This window comes from Mastacembelus armatus, chromosome 11 (genome assembly GCF_900324485.2).
Source record: "Mastacembelus armatus chromosome 11, fMasArm1.2, whole genome shotgun sequence".
Taxonomy (NCBI): domain Eukaryota; kingdom Metazoa; phylum Chordata; class Actinopteri; order Synbranchiformes; family Mastacembelidae; genus Mastacembelus; species Mastacembelus armatus.
In genome coordinates this window covers 15,916,930-15,933,172 of record NC_046643.1, presented here as the reverse complement: position 1 = coordinate 15,933,172, position 16,243 = coordinate 15,916,930, and the positions used below count along the sequence as shown (strand labels likewise).

General features: G+C 37.2%; 1 protein-coding gene across 2 annotated transcripts; it reads right to left on the bottom strand.

Annotated features, from left to right (window-relative positions):
* Positions 1 to 386: 386 nt before the first annotated feature.
* slc44a4 (solute carrier family 44 member 4) lies at positions 387 to 15,554 on the bottom strand. 2 transcript variants are annotated; one of them, XM_026300974.1, is made up of 23 exons: positions 15,344 to 15,554; positions 10,253 to 10,301; positions 9,979 to 10,052; positions 7,644 to 7,722; positions 7,438 to 7,537; positions 7,225 to 7,356; positions 7,014 to 7,074; positions 6,521 to 6,641; positions 6,415 to 6,420; positions 5,944 to 6,027; positions 5,585 to 5,697; positions 5,027 to 5,149; positions 4,318 to 4,417; positions 3,947 to 4,039; positions 3,717 to 3,819; positions 3,188 to 3,447; positions 2,910 to 3,004; positions 2,434 to 2,537; positions 2,085 to 2,158; positions 1,881 to 1,951; positions 1,559 to 1,653; positions 1,360 to 1,444; positions 387 to 1,090 (listed from the first exon to the last, which is right to left on the bottom strand). In XM_026300974.1, exons 1-23 carry the CDS (start codon positions 15,381 to 15,383, stop codon positions 972 to 974), a joined length of 2,181 nt encoding a protein of 726 aa, XP_026156759.1. In that variant the 5' UTR covers positions 15,384 to 15,554; the 3' UTR covers positions 387 to 971. The 2 variants fall into 2 exon arrangements, with proteins under 2 accessions (XP_026156759.1, XP_026156761.1); XM_026300976.1 differs by lacking the exon at positions 6,415 to 6,420.
* Positions 15,555 to 16,243: the final 689 nt, after the last annotated feature.

The window sequence follows — 16,243 nt, the reverse complement described above, 5'->3', positions numbered from 1 at the left end:
AAGAGCCTGAATATGACATCACATTACACAACATCTGACTGCTGAGGCCATGAAGACAAAACCTTTCTGTAGATAAATACATCATTAAATGGCGAGAGATTTCACTGTTGCTGAGACACAAACATGAATATGTGATAGATGACTGCTAAAAACCCTCAGCAGGCCAGGCAGAGAGGTTTCAGTTGAAAGATTGTCTCTTCAGAGTAGGATTGTATACGACACTGGCTTTTCAGCTCAGATAAAAAGCACAAAGATTAGAAGTGAGCAAATAAACAAAAATGCCAGTTTACATCTATAAGAGACACTAGAAAGGATGAGAAGCTCTGAAGGCAAACCGAACATGGTCAGCTACAGATGGAGAGAAGACAGTGACATGCTGAGTCATGAATAATCATATGTACAACTTTATTACATAATTTTATATCAGTGTTTATATCAATGATAAAATGATAGGGCTATAATAATCTCTGTATTTATAAAATAACCTTTTTACAAATAGTATCTAAAATACATTTTTGTTTAGTTCCATCTGAAGAAACACATTTTAAAAGACCTTCTGGCTTTCACTGGATTAAGTTGTGCATGATAAATCAGCCTAATATATCTGCAGCGGAAATATTAACACTTGCAGTATGAAGAGAAATAAATATTGTTTAAAATAATAAAAGAAATATTTGGGGACTTTCACAGCCACATCAGGAATTATTTTAACAAATTAAGAAATGTGTATTGTGTTCTACAGTCCTTTCTTATGTACAGTCATTTATACTACACATTAAACAATATATAATACATACAATAAAAACAAAATTTATAAGTGCAAAATCAGTAAATCAGTTTTGGTAAACATATTTAAAAACGTATTAAAAAAAAAAAAAAAAAAAACAGACTTAAAAACTGCAAATAACAAAGACAACCTGAACATGTGTGTCACAGTGTTAGAGTCAGGAGTTGAAGATGGAAGAGGAGCTTCAGTCCTTTCCTTTACCTTTTTTTTGCACCTTGTTGGATTTGTTGAGGATCTTCATGAGGTTTTTGGACATAAAGTACGGCTTCTCTGCAGATCCATCATTACGCTCCAAGTCCTCCACTGTGAATGAATGAAAGCCATAGAGTGAAAGTGATGTAATGGACCATGTGTATTTGTGTTGTAGTAATGAACCAGCTACGTTACCTTTTAACTTCTTATCTTAAAACTACCATGTTAAAATTTGAGCTAAAATGGCTTTGCAAAGTGATTATCTCCCATGTTGGCTGTAGTTATCAGTCTAAAGTAATGTTTTATTGTGCTTTGAGTCCTTAGCATTTCTGTGTAAATACTAGTTAAAATGTGAATGTCAACTGTAAACATTTACTCACAGAAGCAGAGGAAAAGTGTATCAACACACATGTTGTACACACTGAAGAATCCATGAGCAATGAGGTAGCTACCAAACAGCACCACCTAAAACACACCAGAACAACATAGAACAAAACACATGAGTTGGAATAAATTCCAATTAGCCCAATGAATCTGAAAGATGATTATCAAAACCAGAATGGGCCATTTGTGACTTACAATAATTGGCATCCAGTAGTAGTTGAGGTTTCCAGACTGGAAATTGCTGCCTGGTAGCTGTATTCGTCCAGAGAAGAAAAAGAAGGACAAGACACCTGGAACAAGACAGATTAAAGTGTCTCCTCTCCATCCTGATGCACTGATGCTGAATATTCACTGACATTTACTGTCATTAAAAGATGTTTATCAATTTTTATGTTTTTTCTCTATTTTTTTTGATATTACAATTAATATTTTTGATGAGTAGACCTATCACCTAATTTCACATGTAACATTTAAACATGACAAATTTGGTGCTACTGAAATTTTAACCCTTCCTTACCCACTCCTCCGACCACAAGGAGCTTCCCAAAGAACAACAGTACATCTGTCACTTTATCGAGCACCACCACCCTGAGAATCAGAGAAACATGGCACTACTGACTACGTCTCTCCAGCACATGCAAATGTATTCATGTTATGGAGGGACATTACACTCTCACTACAAACGGGTAGTCAGCTTATCAAACATAATTTCAGCACAAACCTGATTATATTTCTCATAAGCAACTTAAAAGCATTTTTGGCCGAGACACAGAAGTTTTTCCCATAAATGGCAATCTGTCAAGAAAAGAAAACATCACGTGGTTTTAGGAAACAATGGTCTGAATGACACACGTTTAACATCTATTATATAACAAAAACACAGATCAGTGATAATGACATTCCATAAATTGCTTGTATATGTTTTTAATGTTGAGAGTAGAGCAGTGATATTTAAGTAGAGCATATAATAGTACTTTGGAAGTTTATTGTAGGTTAAATCTTAACCATTAACCCATATACAAAAATAATAGGAAGGACTAAAAACTCCACAATAATATAATAATGCTCACCATGATGTATGCATTCCTGTTGAGGAATTTGATGAACTTCTCCAAACACCACAAGCAGCACTTCATGCAGCACAATATGAAACGTGCAACTGCATTTTGTGCAGCTGGGGGACGAGAAGCCAAAACACGTTAGTATTGATGTGATTTGTTTGACACCATCTGATTAAAAATATATACTTGTTTTAACATGTGGGTAACTTTCATGTATTTAGCATTAATTTATCCACATAGATATTTGGAAAATAGAACTGGAAGTAGAAAGAAATGAAATAAAAATGAAATAAAGCTAGATGGACTCAATATAAAGCCTAGAAGTGTTGTTACAGTTAACTTTTGTCAGATTAAATAAACTGCACTTGGACCAACTCCCATGAATAAGACTTGATGTGTATTTACACTTCAAGCTACATAAATCAGCCAAGTAAAATGACTAGTATGCTTTAGGGTGGCAGGAAAATGGGACTTGTCAGCCTTACATCGTGTTTTGTGGTCAATGTACTCCAGGATCATTCTCGCTATCTGCACCAGGGTCAGGATCAAAGCACCAAATGCCAAGGAGCCCACATGGTACCTGAAGTGCAAAAATAATGATGATGACTGCTATGGGCAGGTTTAAAGTGCCCTCTAGGAGCCAAAGAGTAGACAGCATTCAGGAAAAATACCCTGTGAGTTGCTCTGTACTGAACAGATAAAACAGTTTATCACTTTCATTGTTGCAGGGATTAACCTGTGTGGCAGCAGCTCATTAACCTACCTGAGTGCACGCATAAAGCCTCCACACACAGGGAACATAGGGATATCAGCTGGTTTGTTGAAAGCCCAATAGTAGGAGGCAAAGGCGCCTGCGAGCGTGCACTGCCCCAGGGCGATGACAAAGTTGACGCACCAGAGAAAAGCCACCACATTGTAGATCTGTAGGTTGAAGATGTTCCTCTGGAAGAGACCCTCGTTGTTGTATTTGATGAAGATACAGCTGGCTGAGGAGCAGTCTGGGTAATCTGAGGAGGTGAAGTTCTAAGAGGAGATGGAAGATTGAAGAGGTGGAGAAGAGGACAATGAAAGGTTTACAGAATTGCTTTCATCCCGCTCATCACATCGGTCATTCTCTTGGGTGAATGCACAGTCACACCTAGGTTTGGACAGCTATCATGCAGTTTAAAAGGGAAATATCTACATATTACTAAATCATTATGTGCTGACACCAAATTTCTTCTAGCAACCAAAGAGGAAACTAGGAGCAGGTTTTATTGTACCAACTTTAGCCTCATATCCCACCGACTCACCTGAGGGTCACAGTCAACGGTGCCATTGATATCCTTACAGCCGTTCATAGTGGAGTTGAGAGCCACCACTCTATAGATTGGGCTCCCTGAAGTGGCCAAATATCTGCATACATTAAGTTAAGAGAACTGCCACACCTGAACTGAACTAGGGAGTGATTTCAAAATGAAACCTGTACTCGATGTTACAGAGGTAACATGTTACAGATACTGTACATAAAATGAAAGGATACAAGGCAGTGGCGCCCCAGTAAGTAACACACACCAGCAGCAGAACAAAGGTGACCAGAGGATACAGCAGAGCAGACATCATGTGGCCGATTGCCCTGTGGGAACACGAGCACACACATCACGAGCTTATGTCGAAGCCATATGACCCATTCACAGTCTGATGCAAACCAGTTTGAAGGTACAAGATTTTCAACAAATGCTGATTGTTAGGAGTATTATACTTTATAATATAAAAAGAAACAAACGAAAATCTTTAAATTATCTCTTTAGGAATTAGATTGATATCAATTTAATAGGGTGATCTTAATTTTAGATTTATTAGAACTAGGAAGACTCTTGAGGATAGTAATTGTATTTCAACATCATGTCTCACTTGCTGGACTCCTGAATGAGGGCGATGGCTATCAGGATTCTGGTCCGTAGAAAGATTACGGTCAGGAGAATGATCACCTCCACCACAGAAATGATTATCACTGAGGAGCAGGAGGGGACAAAACTGATGAGTAAAGTGTGACATAAAGGGAAAAAAAGCCTCAGGAGGCATCCCCCACCAGCATGCTATATATAACCACTACGCATTTTAATTAGGCTGTGCAGTAAACGTCTATGCCACCAATGGTTCGATTGCGTTTATTTTGACATATGAATGTTTTAAACCACGGTGTGATTTTCTTAATAGGACATAATTGATTTTTTAAAATCACTGGTTTCCTCCCACCATCCAAACACATGTACATGTGAATGTGATCTGTCCAGGGTGTATCTTGCCTCTTCTCCAATCTCGGCTCTAGCCTCCTTACAACAGTTGATAGGAATACGTGGAATAGATAACAAATGGACGATTATTATCCAATTTTAGCTCTCATTTCCTCTGTACTGTGTTTCCCTGATGAAAAGCTCTTTGGTTAAACATATTTAAGTGACCTTTAATTTAGAGATGTTTTTTTCTTTTCCATTGTACTGACCTCTGTATATTTTATGTCAAACTTGACTAGGTATAGTTAAGTTTTTGACACAAAACTATGTCTCCAAAAACTGAGAAAAGTTATATAATGGTAAATAAGCACTTTGATCAGACTCACAGAAGGCCAGCCAGGTCTCTTGGACTTGCAGATAAACATTTAAATTGGTGGTAAAACCAACATTAGTGATGGTAGCTGAGTTTTTCTTGTAGTTATCATATTCCCAGTAGGAGTGCCATATACCTGCAACGGAAAATGACAAAATGATTCAGAGATAGTCCAGCAACTCAGTCTACTAGGAACATAGTACTTCACATTCACACTTTTCACACTGCTTTCCAAAAAATTAAATACCTCTTACTAAATCAAGACAAAACTATAAAATTAATAAAACAAGTTACACAGGATCACAAACACTTTTAGCTAAAAGAGGAAAAATACTTGATGTTTTGTATATATTGACCTAGACAAATATCTGTCCTCCACTGCATTTACCACAGCACAGGCAAAGAATAAACTTGTGCTGGTATGAGAGGCTGCAACTTCTACAATTCCCTCTAATAAAAGTCATCCAGTCCATGACTCCACCTGCAGACTACCTGAACCACATGGCACTCTTAAAAATTCCACATATGTTTAACCCTGTTTGCCTTAAAAACTATTCCAGTTGAAAGTTACCATATGCCCCGGCACCCAGCATTCCTAAGATGAGCACCCACACCATGACCGGAGCAGTGAATCTCAGCAGCAACAGGAACAGCATACTGACGAACATCGCTATTAGCAGACCACTGAGAGGAGACCGGAGGGGTGGTGAATAAGTAATATGGAAAACAAAAAGAGATAAATGGAAAAAAGATTAAATATGAGGTTTATAAGAGATCAACTCATACAGTATGTGTACACACGTACACACACACACACACACACACACACACACACACACACACACACATTACTTCACTGTAAAGGTAATTTTTATCTGCATGTCTACCATTAGGTGACAGTGTGAAGTGTTGCTCTGCAATGCAACTCACATGAGGATCCATGGCCATGACGACGCAAAGTCCTCAAAGATTCGGACTCCGATCTCTCTGGCATTGAAGCCATTTGCAATGTCCCTAATGAGAGGTAAAAGCGAGGACAAGCTGTGTTGCTGACAGTAAACATAGAACATAAGTGTCACACAAATCAAACAAAGAAACAAGGGGGAAAAAAACCCAACTCAATTTATAAAACAGACAGTGGCAATACATCTCTGAAGAGACAAACAGAGCAAAACAGGCTAAAGATATGGACACAAACCCCAGACACTCAGCATACAGACAGACAAACTGGAGCTTTTTTAGATTGTAAGAAAAATACACATTAATGCTACAATACTGGATCCCAAGAGAGCGTTCCACATAGCATCTAGTCCCACTGTGTATGACTGACTTCTATACAGCAACAAGCGCTACTATAACCAGCTACCAACAGTCAACACAAAAACTCATGAAACCACCAACCTTGAGCTGGTGATGAGAAGAAGAAAAAGGAACAATTATTTAAGTGTTTTTTTTTTTTACATGTGTGGTTATCTGTGATTTAAGTGCATGGAAGTGCAAAAATTACCCAGTTCCATTTTTGATGAGGCCAATGGTGTCGTTGACTGAGGAGGGTAAACCTGGAACTTTGGAGAACTCTGTAGGGATGTTCCCCAGTGCAGAGACATCAGGCAAACATCTCCCCAGCACTAACAGTAGAGAAAGAACATATCAAACCAAATCAACTTACATTGAATTATGGTTTAATCGATCACTAGATCTCTCATATACTTTGCATCATAACTTGTGAATAAGCAAAAAGGAGCAGTGTAGTTTCTGTTTAGTAGCAGTTAAATGAAGACTTGTACTGGTAACACCTTCATCCCCCTGTTTAGCATAAATAAAAAGTATATAAACATTTAATGAATTGTTTATAATGCATCATTAACAAACAGTTGGACATTTAAAGAGAGGAACTAGAAGTACTTTAATTATCTTCTTAATTAAATGAAACTCATTACCAGCCTTTACTAGTGTTAATGTATCATCAGACCAAAATAAAAATGAGCCGTTCCACTCACCAGAGGTTGTAGGTGTGAAGAAAAAAGGACACAGCTCCCTGTCCACAATTTCTTTAACACTCTGAAACAATGTGCAGTTATGTCATGTGGTCACTGTTATATCATGATGAACAAATGCTAGCACATGTTTTGTATTTTCAAAACAAATGTCACTTTAGGTACTTTAAGAAAGAAATGCAAAGTTTACACATGGTGACTACATGGGACTTACCAGTTTAGTAGTTGCCAGGTTTAGAGATGGCACACAGAGGCTTTGGTTGAAAACATCTGCTGCCTTTACATTTGGCATGTATGACTGTATCCCTACAGCCCAGAAGTTAGAAGGACATTTGTCTACACAAACCTTTGAGAGGAGGAAAAGAGATGAGAAATTCTGTGTGCATTGAGAAGGTGCATTAAATGAAAGTTAAACGGCATTCACTACCTGTGTGGTTGGACACTGGAAACCATTGAGAGCAGTTGCCATAACATTAATAGATGTGGCACATTTGAGGATGTCAAAGTAGAATACATTGGGTCGGTCTCTGGAGGGGAAAAGACGAAGAATTAACTTTGGTTTTGTGTCAAATTTATTATCGTATCTGTACATGTATAATAATGTGAAAAGGAGAGAAAGAATAATGTAATTACTTATTTGGTCCAATACCACAGAACCACCCAGTTGAGTTTCTTGGATAAAGGACATGTCTAGGATCTCCATAGAGCCAAGCTGAGAGAAAACAAACAAGCATACATCAAATTAGGAATGATAAGAGCAGAATAAATGCCAGTGACATAAAGGTGATGATATAAAGTGAATGAAGCAATAAAAAAAAATAGGTTAGCCACAATCATGTGTGTTTGACAAAGACATACTATTGCATAAGGGAATGTTATTACTTGCCACAAAAACTGTACATTTATTGAGTTTGCTGGTTTAATGTTTGTTTGGGAGTGTCACGAGTGTTTACTGGGTGAAGAACTATTCCAGTGTTACAACAAAGCTGATACAGAATTTTAGTGTTTGCTGCTCCAGGTATTTTTAACGTACTTTGATCGCACACGTTCTGTAATTTAATGGTGCCCTCATAGCATTAGGATCATATCGCAAGTTTTAAAAGATGTAACCAAAACAGTCTAATATTTAAGCTAACATTTGGTTGACAGTTGCTAAAATAAATGACGTGGTTATGATAATACCATTTGCAGTGGCAATATACTTAAATTCCTACTCAAGTCTCAATTTGATGTATTACAAGAAAATAATGGATTATCTGTGTCCAACCACAAGAGGGCACAGCAGTCTGACAGAAGACACCTTTAAGTTTGATCACATCTTGTTTCTATGGAGTTTAGTTTGAATACATTTGAAAGTCGCTATGGACAAAAGAGCCTCTCAGATAAATCGAATATAACGCAAAGTGTCTTGTATTGTATCCATGGTCTTAGCTACTGTAAACACAAGCTAGAACTGGGAAATACCTTGACCATTACCTCATACAATTGTCATATACATGTATGTTATGTAATATAAGATTTTGTTAATGGGGAATAAATCCAGACATGTTGTATCAGATTTCTCCCACTACAGTGAACAAAAGATTTTGTCATCCAACCAAAGCCACTGATGAAGGTGACAAAAGATTATATGGGACATATTCAGCTGCTGATACACATGAGGTGGCTGCAACACCCATCAGGCTTCTTTGTTGACTCTAGATAAGAGACTCAGTGTTGGAATGAGTTTGATGACAGGGCAACAGGGCAATAAAGAGTTGCTGACTGGATGCTGACATGGAAATCATCTGTTTGTACTTTAACACAGTAAGGAAAGCTTGTGAAAGACATTGCTCTTTTGCTAACAATGATAAATCAGAGTATAGGAATCAGAAATTACAATAACCAGATAAACAGGATGTAATAAAAAGCCTAAAAATAAATGTAAATAAAGAGTTAAAGCCTTGTTGTTAGCTCTGACCAAACTATACAGATAAAAAAAAAGTAAAACATTAACTGCACTGAATCATTACATCGGCAAGCTGAAGCTACATGTAAGGTCTAAGGAAATAGTAAAATAACTAATATTTACACATTAGCTAGATTAACTTGCTTGCTCAAAATTTTGGGCAATGCACATACTCACTTTTAGTTAGATAAGAAGGTCAGTACCACTATCAAGGCTTCTAATTCATTTTAATGGAGCAAGTCCACCCAGTACAACATGGGTTGAGCTCAGCTTCTACTGCAACACAAAGCTGCATTATCGAACAAGGAGCATACCCGGTTTATTAATTTATAACATTAACACCATTTTTCTATTGTTTATCTTGTGATAGTTGTGAAGAGAGACAAAACGGTTGCCACTGTGACTGAGTTGTAAAATTTGGTGTGAATATTACAAACTGAAATGAAGTGTTTTGGCATCTACTCATTTGTTACTGCAGCTGGACCTCCTTTAATTATCTCAACATGCACCCAGCAGCCAGCTCAGTGAATCCTTTAATGCACAGCTGTTTCAAGTCTGAATCACTAATTAAAGCTTAATTAATTAAGTTGCATCTTTTTTTTTTTAATCAGAACAAAAAACAAAAAAACAAAGTGTATTGTTTCCTTCTGAAAGGGGTCCAGAAGGTCACTACAAAGCATTAGCCCTAGAATTAATCGGCACAAAAGTGCAAATTGCTTTAATGTGTTAGTGAGATAGAAAGGTCATGGTTGGCAGACTGTTACCTTTGGACAAAGCCAGGCTAGATGCTTCCCCCTGTTTTAATTCTTTATGCTAAGTTAAATAGCTGCTGGCTCTATTCTCATACTAAAAAGGACAAACAATGGTTCTTGGTTTTTCTTTAAGACAGTCAGCAGAGGGAGTACAAAGAAAAAGTTATGGTTCCAGAGTGAAGATGGTGGGAAAGTGATGACTGATGTGTGTCAGTGAGCAAAGGGCAGATTCAAGAGGACTGTGTAGGTGTTTTAAGGTGTGTCTTACCTAAAATCCCGACTATTATGTATCCCAGGATGACGGCCATAAACAGGATACAGCAGATTATGTCAGTGCATCCTCTGATAAGGAACAAGAGAGACAGGAAGATGATGAAATGAACTGGCTGAGCTTTTCAGGGAAGTTTGCCTTGGACGTGACAAACTTGATTCCAGTCAACAGAAACCGAGCAAACACAGTAGCAGTATCAACACAGTACAGCCTACAGGTGCTCTAAGGATTTGGGGGTTGAAGGAGTTGGTAGAGTCAGGGAGAGAGTCACCTTTTCTTTATGGGCCCATTGAAGGTTGGGTCAAACTGAACAGGTTCTCCTGGGAAAACAGGAACAAAGCAAGTCAGCACATTCAGCGTCATAAATGGCCTTTAAAACAAAGTAAATTAGCACCACCCACACAAAAACTGTTACTAACCAGCCATGTCTAATGTATTAACAACATCCTTGTTTCTAGTTTCACACAGATCATCAAGGACACAGTAGGTTATCACAAAATTTTATAACATCACACAACAGTTCCACCTCAAGGAAGTGTCCCGCTTATTAAATCTGGGTGTATACTGTATATTACGCAGAAATACGAGAAGAGCTTTGACCCAGGCTTCCCTTAACATGGGTCATTGGAAGCAAGAGTTAGGCTAGAAACTGATAAACTATATAAGAATTTAAATATGAAAACAGATGTTTGTAAGCAATTATGAGACTTCTTGTATCCTCATCTTTTAACAAATTGCAGTGCAGCTGAATGAGAAAAAACTTGAAGTGAAAAAACAGAAGTGATCTCATATTCTTATGGTTTCGTTGCACACAGAATTTTACAGTGTAATCACTCCGACCGAGGTGATCGTGTTACCAGGAAGAAATGTTATTGTTGTTTCCTAGAACACAGAAAATCTGCCAGCAGGAACAAACAATAATGCAACTCTGTGGGTGTCACATGTCTCACACAATAAGCTGCTTTACAAACTAAACAAACTATATTTAATTTTAGTCATGTTCAATCACACCAGAGAGGGTAAAGACAAAAAGATCCAAGTTGAGGCAAAGCAGTGACTCCAGCAGCTCAGGGTTATTTGAATGAAATCTGAATCCAAAGTATGGGCTTTCACAGCATGGAGCCTCAAACCTTTAAGTTTAAAACATAGTTGGGAAGGGCCCAATTGACAAATTCCTATTATCAGAGTCAAACCTGTGAGCAAGTTAGTCTCCACTGCATTTTCCTGTCAGGCAAGAAAAACAGACATTCTTACCATTTTCCAGGCTTTGTAATGACTTTTCTCTTCTCAGATGAATTAGTTTTCTATGCACTTATGAATGTAAGATTCATGATTTTCCCCACCCTAATGGCCAACCAATACTTTTAAACAAAAGAAGGAAACAACTAAATAGCTGGGACGCACTCAGCCACTCTCACACACAGGGTGATGAAAGTGACCACAAAGCAGAATCTGCATTTTTGTGCTCCAGTGCTTACAGTATCTACAAGAAGAAGAAAAGTGGTAAAAGGTTGTGTGGAACAGTCTGAAAGCCTAATGCTTCTTCAGTGAAACATGATGAGAAGTACTCCTTTGGTTTCCCATCTGATGCAGCACATGCAAATCTTAACATGCTGTGCTGATTTGATTGGTCCCCAGGGATGGGTATTTAGTCAGGCAGCTCACCACTGATCATCATTTCTCATACATAGCAGCCAGAGCTAAGTTATTTCCAGTGTCATTTGAATAGGAGTGAATGGAGACTGTGTTACCATTGTGAGGTGTTCTGAGCAGGATGCAAATCCTCACACAGGAGGCAGTAAGTTATTAACCAAAACTGGCACAGACCCAGATTTCGTTTGGTCAACAAATGTAACCAAAAACCTGCTTCTCTGGATCAGTGGTGCAGTTAAACCTTTAAAAGAAGGGAGAATGATCTTCGCAAGCAAGAGATTTGTAAATAAAATGGTAAATGTAGCAACCAAAGAGTGGAGCAGATGGGTAGATGGACAATGGGCAGCTGCATTAGAGGTATTTGACAATTAGACCAGACACCAGTTTCCATATCTGTGCACCATTGTCTGAGGAATCACTGAAAAAGAAAAATGACTCTAGCAGACATTTTCTATCATCCAAACAAAGAAACCTGTTTATCTGCCTCTTGCTATGGCACCAGTGTCAGATTTCAGCTGTTTGGATACTGCTGTGCGATTAGAGTAAATGCTTGTATGAATAATGGCTCACTGTGACTCTATGTGACACACATAAAAGGACTTTTGTGCTTTTATGTCCTCATAAAAAGCTAAAGCGCAGCCTTTAAACCTTCAACTCCAGACAAAAACAAATACAGGACATTTTTATAACCTGGATTTGCAAAATCCACAAAGAAAATGGGTGTGAGTGTCATCAGCTGAACTTGACTGAAGAGGAGTGACGTATAACTCTACCTTCAATTGAGGTAAACAAAAAAATGATAGACGTGTCACAATAAATGAAGAATTTCTCAAAGAACCAGGACACTGGACAGAAAGGAAAATAATCAGAAGAAATTGTGTACCGACTTTTTTTGTTGGCAAAGACCTCACCTTTCTCTGTGTCTCTGTAAAAACAAAGGTCAACCTGATTAACCGGTAACTGCTGAGTTGATAACTGGCGTACTATCATAAGGAAGAAGGAAAACAAGAAATGCCATCTTTAACAAGGGAAGTGGCACACTAATTGGATAGTGTGATTGATATGTGATTTCTGAATATTTTAATGTGTAAATATATTAGTAGCCATGACAGCAACAGAGAAAGTAGAGCTGTAACTAACTACTTGTTTAGTCTACTAATCATTAAAGAATTATGGAAAAATCCCTCTCACAACTTTGCAAAACAGAAAGGGGGCAACTGTAAATGTTTTGATTTGTCAAAAGATTTTCAGTTTACTAGAGAAAAGCATGAAATCCTCATATTTGAGAAGCCAGTATCAGCAAATGAAACCTAACAGCTAATTACTCATTCATTTTGCTGCTCAAGAAATCAAATCAGTGTTTCAGCTCTAGTGGATTGTTGTTCACTCACTACATATCTTTTTCCAAAATATATTCAATGGCTTAAAAAAATAAATCTAAATCCACTTAACATCAAACAGCTGACATAAGATTTATACTTTTAACTCAACTAATCCAAACTAATATGTACAATTTATAAATAAAATATTGTTCCTGTGATGAACTTTAACCCTTCTTCAGAAACAGACACAGCTTTTTAAAGTTAACCCCATAAGTGGTTCTCCATCTTTACACATTAGCTATAGTTTTTTTTCTCATGCCTCAACCAACTTTAAGACACAAGCTGGTCAATGATTTGTGTCAAGAATAACTTATTTCCTCATACTTCGAGTGACTACACATTTTCAACAGGAAAAAGTAGCGTATGAAATGCCAAAATGTGTCAAACAAGAACAATCACTTATACATTGCAGAACAAATTGCTGGGGAACAAAAAGCAGCTTAGCAAGATTTCTTCCACATGAAGGCTGTTACAGAACACAACTAGTAGAAAGACAATTCCCAATTAGAAAACACGGTGATGTGTTTAAGGAAAATGTTAATTTACACACTAAGATTTTGTTTCAGCCGTCACATTATGTTCTAAATGTGAAGTAAAACTGACAGCTCAAACACTTGGACACCTCTTCCATCGTCATAAGTTATTCGATGAGACACGAAATCCAGTGGATATTTATCTGCAGGGAGGGTTTGTTTACTGTAGCTTCGCCAAACCTCCCAGACTGTCAATAGACTTGTGACTCCATCAATACATTAAACACCACAGAGATTAAACAGCAAGTCAGGAAAGAGAGATCTGCTATACACACAATGGAAAGTTAACACAGGATGGTCACAACATCAAGAACTGTCTCAGTGTTAAAATCTTGGATCAAGTGGGAAAAATGAGCAACTCACATCACTGCGTCTACATGATTTGATAATTTGTCAAAAATCTGCACTGAACACCAGCAATAACAGTTCCTCCATCTGCTGTACAACACTGTCATACGATAACTACAATGCTGCACCCAAAAATTATCTTTATTGTCAACATAACTGACTGTTATTGTCTTGTATAATCATTTAATGATGGACAAACCTCATTCTTTTACCTGAAGCCCATGTGAACAAGTTGACTCACTAAGAATAAAACATACAAAGATGTTTGCCATCACTGAAAACAAGAAAATATTTCACATTTCAGAAGCTGGTACTAGGAAATATTTCACATTTTTGACTAAACAATTACTTTTGGGCAATTAATCAATTATCAAAATTGTGTTTCAAACAGGATGATTTCTATATAACTGAAAAACCTGCTGAAAACAAAATGTCCAGGTTTAAGAAAGAACCTGGCAGATGAATATGTTGTATAAACAGATGCAACACAAGTGTCGACAAGACTTGGCGGCTGCTATGCGAAACCTTATTTTGGATATAATTCAACCATAACAATACAATGTGACATACAATTGATTTAGTTTTCATTTAAAACTTTAACCAAAACAATTCAAAGTGAATTATGTATTAAATTGTTAATTTACACATTGAATTGTCAATTACAAAATGCATTTGCAGACTGCACAATTAAATTTCATATTGAGCTGCTAATTGTAAAATGAACTGTGAACTGAATACAGAGACCAACAACACTTCCATAGAAACATGCTCATTTGTCAAAGTGGGTCATTTAAAGCTGTTGTTCTTTCTCAACATGATAATGAAGCTACTGTAAATGACTCCTAATCCCAATTTATATGTTTAATGCTACTTTGGAAATTAACTGCCAGGATTTAACCCAAACAATGATTTTCCCTTCTCAAATTAAAACTTTCAGGTATTTTCAAAATTTAAACATAATATATACATGTACTTCCATGCACACATCTGCAGTCAGTCATGTGGTGACTACTTAAATTTCTCTTATTTATCTGAGATTAGGAACCACTCATTTTAATGTGTTTATTTTTAGATTTTTTTGGATTTGCAGCCAACACAGTTCAACCTATTTATTTTAAGGATGCTATTTCTTCTATGGGTCAAGTGTCTTGAATGTTTTGGCTCAATGATTTCCTTTTAAAGCCAAGCTGTTTGTAAACCAACAAACCATTATTCATTGCAATACTGGAGCACAACATGAAATCTAAATGCGCAAATAGCTTCTTGTTGGCGCACTTGACAAATCTGCTGCAAACTCTATACATTAATAACATGATATTCATGATATTCTTCTTCTAAGGCAACATTTAATGAGAGAAACAACAATAAATATAACACATATAGTTAGTTGGCTAATAATTAATTATTACTTGGTTATGAGGAACCTAACGGGTAATGTCAACTCACCATACTCGGAGTCCGGATTTGTCTCCTGTTTTTTACCCATTTCCCGCCGTCACTTCCACCTTAACTTCTAAAACACAGCGTCCTCCGTCTTCACTAACCTTAAAACGCTAAAAACAAGCTTTAAAACCGAGTCTCCAACGACCTCCGCCGAGTCTGAATGGACGAGTAACCAAGTTAGGAAATCTTTTTCTTCCCGACAGGCGTAACTAGGCAGTGACGACACGAACGCACCTGCTGAGGGATGCACACCTGCGCAGCATGTCAAAGATCGTTTATTAGAAGGAGGAATCACTCCTGACGTAAGCGACCAAAAACGTCGGACGAAGAACGTAGCCTAAATTTATTCAAAGAGAAAAAACAATACTACAATGCAAACATATTCTGTAACAGAGCCTTGAATAAAGTACATAAACTTTTTTAGTGTTTCCTAAGTGTTGGATTTCCTGTTAATATTTATTTTTTTTGGCTTGGAAAGAATGACCAGGTGTAGAAAGCTATCACAGCTAGATGGTGACCATTAAAAGTATTTTCTGTCCAAGTTAATTACATCTTTCCAAAGAGTAATTATTGATGTATTGAATCAGTGGCAAAGTGACACATCTTCATTTCATTCATATCATTTCTGTTCCTTTGCAGTGTAGCCTTAAAATGCCACCTGGTGATAATATAACAACATCAGCAGGTACCTCTTTTGCTGACTGCCCAGGAAATCTAACCACAATCGAAACATGTGTTGAACCAGGTGGAATTAAAGTGACGATATGTGTGTTCTTTAGATATTAGGATATTATAGGGTCTGATATTAAGTTAGAAACTGAGTATAATCTCTTTGAAAATGTACTGATAGAAAATGAAAAGCAGCTGAAAATTTAATCAGATAAGGTAAAAGTACCTGTATTA

What these genes read in the sequence shown, in the direction of transcription:
- slc44a4 (XM_026300974.1), bottom strand. Translation starts at nt 15,383, where the DNA reads ATGGGTAAAAAACAGGAGACAAATCCGGACTCCGAGTATG. An exon ending in CATTGACCACAAAACACGAT is followed by an intron (nt 2,538 to 2,909) that starts GTAAGGCTGACA and finishes CTCGTCCCCCAG; the next exon opens with CTGCACAAAATGCAGTTGCA. An exon ending in TACACTTTTCCTCTGCTTCT is followed by an intron (nt 1,091 to 1,359) that starts GTGAGTAAATGT and finishes ATTCATTCACAG; the next exon opens with TGGAGGACTTGGAGCGTAAT.